This window comes from Propithecus coquereli, unplaced genomic scaffold (assembly GCF_000956105.1).
Source record: "Propithecus coquereli isolate 6110/MARCELLA unplaced genomic scaffold, Pcoq_1.0 Scaffold658, whole genome shotgun sequence".
Classification (NCBI taxonomy): Eukaryota; Metazoa; Chordata; class Mammalia; order Primates; family Indriidae; genus Propithecus; species Propithecus coquereli.
This window is the reverse complement of record NW_012152596.1, coordinates 202,625-212,305: the sequence shown is the minus strand read 5'-3', so window position 1 is coordinate 212,305 and position 9,681 is coordinate 202,625. Positions and strand designations below refer to the sequence as shown.

The 9,681-nt window shown below is 59.1% G+C and overlaps 1 protein-coding gene across 1 annotated transcript in view; it reads left to right on the top strand.

Moving 5' to 3' along the window:
- The first annotated feature begins 8,988 nt into the window (after positions 1-8,988).
- Positions 8,989-9,681, top strand: part of CEP72 (centrosomal protein 72kDa) — a 44,953-nt gene continuing 44,260 nt past the window's right edge. Inside the window, exon 1 of the mRNA XM_012660134.1 lies at positions 8,989-9,175. Within this exon, the coding sequence (XP_012515588.1) occupies positions 8,989-9,175 (187 nt within the window). The remainder of the gene's footprint in view (positions 9,176-9,681) is intronic.

Genomic DNA, 9,681 nt, shown 5'->3' with positions numbered 1-9,681 from the left:
CACACACACACACACACACACACTCTTCCTCCTATAATTCCAATCACACACACACACACTCTTCCTCCTACAATTCCAATTACACACACACACACACACACACACACACTCTTCCTTCCTCCTACAATTCCAGTTACACACACACACACAGACACACACACACACACTCTGGGTGACGGGCCTGTGTCGGGGCCCATGGCGGGGCCTGTGTCGGGTCTGGGCAGGGGCGTGTCGGAGCCGTGCTTCTCTGGGGTGACCCCCTGTGCTGGAGACAGGCCCAGGTCTTCTCTCCCTTGCATTCTCTCCCTTCACGCACTTTGGTCTCCAGCGCACGTCGTGCCCTGCATCCCACCTGGGGTTCCGAGAGGTACATGTGACGGATTAAAAGCCAATTTCTAAACATCCTGTGTGCTGGTGGGAATTCAGGTGTGTGCCGGCGGCCTCACCTGAGCGCTGGGTGTAGCCACCTGACTCGGACTTCAAAGGTCCGTGGGCAGGAAAGAGGCTTCAGGCAGCAAATAGGTGAGTCAATCCCATTGTTCCGTGTATAGGAAAAATCAATTGGGTCCAAAGTAAAAATCTTTATTTAATGAGCAAAAATGGTGGCTACTTGGTTCTTAAAAGGATGTTGCTTCCTGCTCCTCCACGCTGAGCAGGGGCCTTTGAGAAAACCTTTGCAGGGACTGGGTTCTGAAAATGGCTCCGTGAGTTTAGATGAATACAGAGAACGCCCACAACCTCAGGGGACAACGTGGCCTTTTCCTGGGGGTGCTGAGGGACGTGCACACCCTTGGGCAGTAGGATGGCAGCCGAGAGCTCCGGGCACCACACGCTTACGCTCGAGTGGGCCCCAGGGAGCGGCCGGCCAGCACCCGTGTCCCGGGCCCTGTGTGGACTGTGGCCTCGAGTTCCTGCGTGGTCCCCACGTTCCTGCGCAGGTCTTCCTGCGTGGTCTCCACGTTCCTGCGCAGGTCTTCCTGCGTGGTCTCCACGCTGGGAAGCCGGCGTCTGGGCTAGAACCGTGTGTGACTCCTGGGCCAGCCACCCGGCCCCGAAGCCCCGGCATGAGAACGTGACCCCTGCCCAGGGGACTCCCCGTGGCTGTCAACCGAGAGGACATCCTCGCCGTGCCTGCGTGGAGATGCACACACTCGACTCGCGAAGCTTCCACGGCCACAGTCTCTCCGGAGCATTCCTCAAACCCACGGGGCTCTGGAAGCCCAGGGTGCGTTTTGTGGGTTTCCTGCCAGGGTTTGGGGACCGGGTGTTCTGAGCCGGCACAGGAGGGTGTGTTGCCGCACGGCCTTCTTGCTGTGGGTCTCCACCCAGCTCCCTGCAGACGTCCAGACCTTGCCGAGTGTCGACAAAGGATTTTCTAAAATCCACATAATCTGTGTTTGGGATGTCTCCCAGCCTGTGCCCGAGGGCAGGGCTGGTTCCCGACCAGCCTGGCGAGGAGTGCGTGGGGTGGCGCCTGGGCGCTGGGGGTGCCGTCTCTGCAGACTGTAGGAAGTGGCCGCTGCGCCAGGGGCCCAGGCATCCGGGCTGATTCCCGCACAGGCCTTCCAGGTGGCCGGGAAAGCCGATTCTTCTCCTCTCCAGGGTGACCACCTCCCACCATGGGCTCCTGGACGCCTTGCCGCCCTCCTTGGGACATGACCTTCCTCTTAGGGTGACCTCATGGGGCCAGTTGGTGCCCCGGACACTCCCCCTGGGTGGGCGGAAGGCAGAGCTGCGCCTGGGGGCCGGCGTCCCTGGTCCTGCCCACGCGCAGACCGTCGGCAGCCCCCGAGGTGGAGAGGGGCCCGCGCTCTCGACCAGGCACCAGAGCTGCTCGCGGGCCCTGAGGACCAGGTCTCTGCAGGGCAGGGGCCGGCAACCAGAACCCGGCTCAGCTGAACCCCTGCGGAACTTTGGACGAGAACTGAACATCTGTGAACACCAGTTTTGTGCGTGGGGGCTTGATCGCAATGACTCCCGACATCTTTTTGTGTTTTGAGACGTTACCAGATTTGGAATGTGTGTGTGTCCTGGTGTCCTGTGGCTGCTTTGACAAACTACCAGACTCAGTGGCTTAAAACAACACAGACTTATTCTCTCACAGTTCTGGAGCCAGAGTCTGGGATCCAGGTGTGGGCAGGGCTGCGCTCCTCCTGCCTCTCCCAGCTCCGGTGGCCCCAGGACGCCTCTGCCCGTCTCCGCTTCTCCTGTGAGGACACACAGGGCTGCGTTTGGGGCCCACCCAGAGAATCCAGATAAACTGCTCTCGAGATCCTGGAGATAATCATGTCTTCAGCCACGTGAGGTAGCAGTCGGAGGTGCCAGGGCGTTGGTGCAGGTTTTTGGGGGTGTCTCAGTCAGTTCTGGCTGCCATAACAGAATGCCACAGGCGGGGGGCTCGAATTTCCCACAGTTCCGAGGACGGGCAAGTCCAAGATCCAGGTGACAGTCAGTCTGTTCCGAGTGAGGGCTCTCCCTGGCCCTCTGCACGGGCACCGACCCCATCCAGATATCCACCCTCATGACCTGCTCACTCCTAAAGCCACCACATCGCGAGTTAGGATTTGGGAGGAACATGGATGTCCAGTGCAATTGCAGGGGGCGTTCTTTGGTTTCACAAACAATTTTGCAAACAGCCCTTTATGCACACGCTGCTCACAGGCTGTATGCTTCCGGGAGGCAAACTTGTCCTTCACATCCGTTTTATTTCTCTGGATACGACCTTCAGGGACGAGTCCAGATTTGGCTCAGTTCCAGGGTTCTGTCACCAGCTATTCATTGCAACTAGTGACGATTAGAAAAGAGAAAGTGCAGGCGGCTTTGGAGCAGCTGCCAGAATTCTCACTCGCTTTGCGGTTGGGAAGCCAGTCATTTCTGTTTCAAATTTCTGTTTGTGCTCCTTGCTGACCCATTCCTTCATCCACACAAACCGTCCCGACTCTGGCAGAGGCAGAGACGTGCCTCCGGAGGCCGCCCCCTCTCAGCCATGGGCAGGTGGGCTCTGCTTGCCCCCACTCCTGCCGGCCTTGTCACCCACACCCCCACGTGGAAAGGGGTCTCCTCCCCTGGCTGGCACCGTCTTCCCCCCATGTACTCACATGTCCTACGAGTGTTTTCACCTGCACCCTGGCCACATGGCACAGTCTGTGCCAAGCACCTTGGACCTACCAGCTCTGCAGACCCCAGGACCCATGGGAGTGCATTTGGCTGCAGCAGTGGCTGCTCAACGCTTGTGTTTTCTCTCTCACGTAGCTGGAGTCAAGACTTAGCAGGCACAGCATTGGTTTGAAGCCCTGGTTGGGCATCTGTGTGATACCAGTGGTTTTTCTCATCATCCCATGGTGGCTGCTGCAGCTCCAGGCATCACAGCTGTGTATAAGACAAGGAGGAGGATGACATGGCATGTGCCATTCACACTTTTTCTTCTTCCAGAAGATCAGATCTTTACCAAAAATGCCACTGTAGCCCAGTGCTTACTTTTCATTGGTCAGAGCTGGCTGCCCACATATGTAGGAGACAGGCATCCATCCTCTGTGTTGGAAATAGGCAAGGTTGAAAAGGGCTGGGGCCACTGGCCCCCTCAAGGGCCCCTTTATTTTTATTTTTTATAGATGGGGAAACCGGGGTTTGGAGATTGGCCAGGCAACCTGTCCCTAGCACCCCAGTGCCCAGGTGAGCTGCCCAGCCACAATTCCCGCCTCCAGCCTGCTCAGTAGGAGACCTGCGTCTCAGCACCCCATCCTGTGTGGGGCATGGATGCAGTCGCCGAGGGCAGGTGGACAGCTGCGCCCAGACCCTGAGATGCTGAGTTTGGCCACATGGCAGCCCTGAGCCTGGCACCTGGCACCTAGGCTGGAATCTGCAGAGGGAGCAGAGCTCAGTCCGCATGGCTGGGCATGGCTAGTGACCAGGGTCGGGGCAGTTAGGGCCGGTCGGCTGACCAGAGGCTCCTGGGGAAGGTGAGCTTTGAGGGAGGGTTGCAGGACTGGCGTGGATGGGGCAAGTCCTGGGAGAACTCCTGCTTGGATGGGGCCTCGGGCTGGTCACCCCTGTGCCACACTCTGCCCTGTCCAAGGGACCCTGAGCCTCAGCCCTCTGAAGCCTCGGAGGTGAGGGCAGGCGCTGCAGGTCCCCAGGCAGGACGGCGGTGGCTTTGTCCTCAGAGGGGCCTGGGACCGAGGGCTGGCCCCAGGTCCTGATGGGCTACCTGAGGGCGGATGGTGGAAGGAGAGGCGGGGGTGGGGCGGGGGTAGCTCCCACGTAAGTGCCGGGGCAGAACGGCAGAGACAGGTGTTCACCAGGTGCGGTGCACCAGGGGCAGCCCTCAGGTGTCTGGGACTTTCAGGGGGCTGCCCCCACTGGGCAGTTAAGATCAGGCTCCAGGCCGGGCGCGGTGGCTCACACCTGTAATCCTAGCACTCTGGGAGGCCGAGGCGGGCTGATCGTTTGAGCTCAGGAGTTCAAGACCAGCCTGAGCAAGAGTGAGACCCTGTCTCTACTAAAAAAAACAGAAAGAAATTAGCTGGACAACTAAAAATATATAGAAAAAAATTAGCCGGGCATGGTGGCACATGCCTGTAGTCCCAGCTACTCAGGAGGGAGGCTGAGGCAGAAGGATTGCTTGAGTCCAGGAGTTTGAGGTTGCTGTGTGCTAGGATGACGCCACGGCACTCAGGCCTGGGCAACAGAGTGAGACTCTGTCTCAAAAAAAAAAAAAAAAATGAGGCTCCAGATGGTGGGCAGTGCCCTGTCCGCCTGTCCTTCCCTGGGGTGAGGGTCACAGCTCAGATGCTGGGGGACGCTTGGGGCCTGTCCGAATGCAGCGTGATTCCCCTTGGTTGCAATACTCTGCCCCACGCTGCTGCGGTGCAGAAACGCAGGCGCTTTCAGAAAGAGGCGGGAACCGAGATCTCCCTGAGAAGAGCTGGCGACTGCAGGAAGCAGCCCGGCCTCTGTTTCCCCTCCTGGTGGCCAGACAGAACTCGTTCAGGGGCCCCTGAGCCTGCAGGCCAAGCGCCTGGGGTGACTACGGCCCCACCCAGGAGTGGCCCTGGAGTGCAGGCTCTGGTCCTGGCCTACAGGCGTGTGGGAGCTCCTCAGGGCTCCTGGCAGAGTGCGGAAGCCTGGCCTCCAGCTGGACACAGGCCACGGCCGAGTCCTGGGACGGCAAAGCCACCCACCCTGCCTCGGGGCCTCGAGTGCTTCGCGACAGTCAGGCCAGCGTCACTGGGTTTTACTGGCTCCTTCAGTGCTGCCTCAACTGCACCGAGAGGTTTGCAAACACATGGGCACGGTCGTGCCCTGAGTCAGGGTTTGGAGACACCCATCTTCTGGTAGCCCGTGGAGGTGAGTGCTGTGACTGCCCACTGCTATGGGGGCTCCTGCCTACAGCGACAGGGCCCCTTCCCTGGGGACCCCCGACCTGCGGCTCGTGGTCCCCAGACCCTGCTGGCTCCTGCAAGCGGAAGGCCTGGGACTGTTCGTTCTGAAACCTTACCTTTCCAGAGGCGAGGCAGGAACGGTGCGCAGTGAGATGTTTACCAAACACGCTGGTGTCACGGCCCCGATCAGACTTCCTCCCCCGCCACACAGAGGGCCGCAGGCGCAGGGCCGCCCTGCCTGCCCACCAGCCTGCCTCAGAGCCCCCGCTGCACGTCGCTGACAAACGCACACGGGAAGGCGTTACTTTGGACGGAGCCTTCTCCCTCATTAAGATGTTCAGATGCAGGGGACCCCAAGCCCACCCTCAATTGTGTTTACCTTAAACCAGTCCCAGAAAGGGCCTTGCATGCCATGTCATTTCACATTTTGGAAAAAGATTAGTTGGTAAAATGCTATATTGACAATTCACAACTATTGATGTTGATCTTAACGGCTAGAGATACAGCTAGGGAAAAGAGTTCTTTTGTTCACCGTCTGTGAATGAACGAGCAGGAGAAGGAAATGTAACCACAGCAAAGAGAGCAGCTGGCCCCTGCCCAGGGTAGCCGCGGGGCGGGAGAGGGCACCCCCTTCCTTCCAACTCGCCTTCTCAAGAAGGGCGCGGCCGTAGCCCCGACCACAGCTCTTCCCTCTGAGGTGCATCTGTGCGTGGCCCACGTCTTCAGCCAGCTGACAGGGGCCCCTGCACTGGCCCTGCTGGGCTTCTCCGTTGGAGTAGGAGCCTCTGGCTGTGTGCTGGCACTAGGGGTTCGTGTGTGCGTGTGCACGTGAGCGGGAGACTGTGGAAGCGCCTGTGAATGCATGCACGTGTACACCAACACGAGTGTGCATATGACGAGTGTGAGGGGTGTGAGTGTGCAGGAGTGTGCATGCGGACTGACTGTGAGTGCACTGTGGCTCAGTGCATGCGTGTGTGGGTGTGCCCTGTGAGCATGTGCACATGCCTGAGCAAGAGCGAGCACACGGGAGCGTGCGCGTGTGTGCTTCCAGTGGCTGCAGCCAGCAGGCATGGCTGTGCGGGACTCCTGCTTGGTCCTGGGAGGTTCCGGAGCCCACAGTGCTGCTGACTTCCAGCCCGGCCACACCAATGGCCCCTGTGTGTCTGTCTGCGCTCTCGCTGGCCGCATGCGCCGGCTCTGACACTGGGTGGAGAGATGTTGCTCAAGCACCAGGTGCTAGTACGGCTAATGGGCCAGCAGACCCCGTGGCAGCTGCTCTGCACGGCTCTGATGGGGACACTGGGGGCCAAGGGGCTGGGATGAGCTCCCGTCTCTGGGATGGCCCCCATCCCTCTAGAGCACCCCCTTACACGTTGAAGCCTCCTCCCACCCCCACCCTTCTCACCGTTTGGAGAAAGTGCAGACCCCTCAGGCCACCAGCCCCGCCCCCGTCCTGCCCTCGCTGGCCTGTGTGGGTGTCCCTGTCTCCTCCCTCTGGCCAGTCTCTTCAGGGGCAACTGATCCTGCAGTTTGGTGCCCACAGGCTTGGCAACTGAGGTGGGAAGGGGGCCTGGGAGTCTCCCTGTAATATTCTAGAAAGCTCCAGACTTTAACACAGTGGGGGTCAGAGCTGTGGGAGGACCTGGGAGACAGGGGAGGGGCCCACCTGCTTTGGGGCAGCAGGCAGGAATAGCCAGGGTTGTTCCCAAATTGCTCCTCTCCTCGGCACTGCTGATCACGGGAGCGTGGGTTGGGCGGGCAGGTTAAGTTCCTCCACTTTGCTCCTAGGTCCCTTCAACCTTGGCTCAGACCATCAGACACCCAGCTCAGGAAATCCAACCCCACTCGATCCAGCACCATTGCATCAAGAGAACATCCCGGACCGACATAAGTCTGTCTACACTTATCACCATAACAAAGTGGAAATGGATGAAATGTCCAGCAACAGAAGATGGGTTAAGTAAATTTGGGTTTAGCTCATGATCTAATGTGACCATTAAAAATGACATTTAATAAATGATGTTAAAGAATAGTGACAGGTATACATATATGACAATGCTTAGCATAATCTCATCTTGTAAAATACGTGGAGGCTTGTAAAAACACTCGAAGGATGTATGTGGAAATGTTAGCGTTGGTTACCTCTGTGTGCTGGCACACCTAATCTCTGTTCTCTTCTGTGTTTTCTGCCATGAGACGCAATACTTCAGTAAGCAGAAAACCTCATTTTTGAAGTTTCCAGTGGACTTCCATCACAGCAGAGCAGCTGACCCCATGTGGCTCTGTCCCCACTGGCCACCTGGCCTGACCTGAGCTGCCCTTGGCTGGGGACCTGCCCAGGAGGAGGGAGCACATGTTTAGAGTTTGGGTTGTGTCCCGAAAAGCTACCTCTCTTGGGCAGAGGCCCATGGAAGCCTTTTGTGTGCCTTTATTTGCTTCTGAAAAGCGGGATATTTGTTCACTGTTTCTAGTTTCCTGGCTGCACAATTCCACTCACTGGGTACCAGGTGTAGTGACTGGACTGGCCTCCGCTGTGCCCAACACTCAGTCTCGTAGGAAGGGAACAGGGTACAGCATCTGGGTTTGGGATCTTTGTGAGAGTTACAGGACACTCTTTACTCAAAGTAGCATTGGGTGTTGGGGAGTCTCAATAAACGACGATCCAATGCATCTCGGCATGAGGTCTGCAGTGTCGCCCGGGAGGGCCGTCAGCCCCCACAGCTCCAGAGTCTAAATTCAGGGTCACAGTGGGAACCCCTTGGCGTCCTCCTGGGTTGTCAGTGAAGACACATCTGTCCTCGCATGGGGCAGCCAGCCTGAGGCCGATGGGGTCATCGGCCTTGCTCCTGTTGCACACCCAGAGCCGGCACAGAAGGCCCTCTGGGGCAGGCAGGTGCTCAGGGGTGAAGCTGGGCTCTGCTCAGGGAGATGCCCAGACCCTGCGTCCACCACCCTCCACCCTGCACACACCCTCTGCCTGCACCACCTAACTGCTCCCCCGCCCCACCCCCTGCACACCACCAGGACACGGCCTGTCACCACCCAGGCTGTGACTCGCGGGGGACATTACCGGAAGGCCCATCTAATCTGGGGTGGGGGGATCTGGGGGCCCCTAGACACCAGGAGAAAGGCTATGAGGGGCATCCCCCCGGCCCTGGGCTCACACCCCCAGGCCTGTGCAGGCTGGGCCGCCTGTCACCTGGAGACCCTGCTACACCGCTAACTCCGTCGCTTCCCCCGGGAAAGCTGGTCAGGGGCCCTCAAAGGGAAAAACACGTGGACCTCAGGACGCGGTGGGTGGAGGAGCCACAGCCTTGGGACTGAAGAGGGAAGGCCACCGGCCAGGGCCTGGCTCAGGGAGAACGCTGGGAACCGGTGCTGGGCGGCTGGCGCTGGAGAGGAGGGGGCGGGCTCCCAGTGGGGGTCCCCGGGGCGGGAAGGGAAAGGAGGAGGCGGAGTCCCCACAGGGCACCGCGCCGGCTGGGCCCTTCACAGCGCCGGACCCGGCCGTTGGCACCGCCCACTCGGGCTCCTCCCGCCGGGCTGTTGGCCGCGCCCACCCAGGCCCCGCCCACCGCGCAGGCGCCGCAGCGTCGCCTTTGAGAACATGGCGCCGGCGGCCCGGAAGCTGGTTCTGAGCGAGGAGACGGTCCGGGCGAAGAGCGACCTGGCGCCTCACCACGACCTGGGTGCGCGGGGCAGGGGTGTGGGCACGGAGCTCGCCTGCCTGGGGGCCCTGACCGGCGGCGGGGTGCCTCCGCGCACGTGCCGCGTCTGGCAGAAGGGGCCCCGAGGTGCGGCCCAGGTGGTGCGGCCCAGGTGGGCCCAGGTGCGGCCTCTGTGCGCTGCGCTGAGCGCCTGGGCACCTGGCGCCTGGCTTTACTCCAGTCAGAGCGAGTGGGTTTTATGAGGTGGAGCCTTAGACTGATGAAAAAATATCAAACTATCCTTGCATTCCTGGAAGAACGTCCATTCCCTCCTGCTGTGGCATTCCTTCTCTCTGTCCTGCGTTCTCTTTGGTCTTACTTCCCTGGTGATTTTTCTCTCCGTGTTCATGAGGGATGTTGGTAGCTACTTTTATTTTTTCTTTTTGCACTGTTTTTGTCTGTTTTTGGCATCAGAGTGAAGTTGAGCTCATCAACTTTGTGGAGAAGTGTCGCCTTTTTTTGTGGTGTTTAAGGCATTGTGTAGAATTCGTGCTGATTCTTTGAAAGGTTCACAGAATTTTCCTCTGAAACCATATGGGCCTATAAATTTCTAGTTTTGAAATTTTTAAGTTACAAATTGTATATCTCTGGTT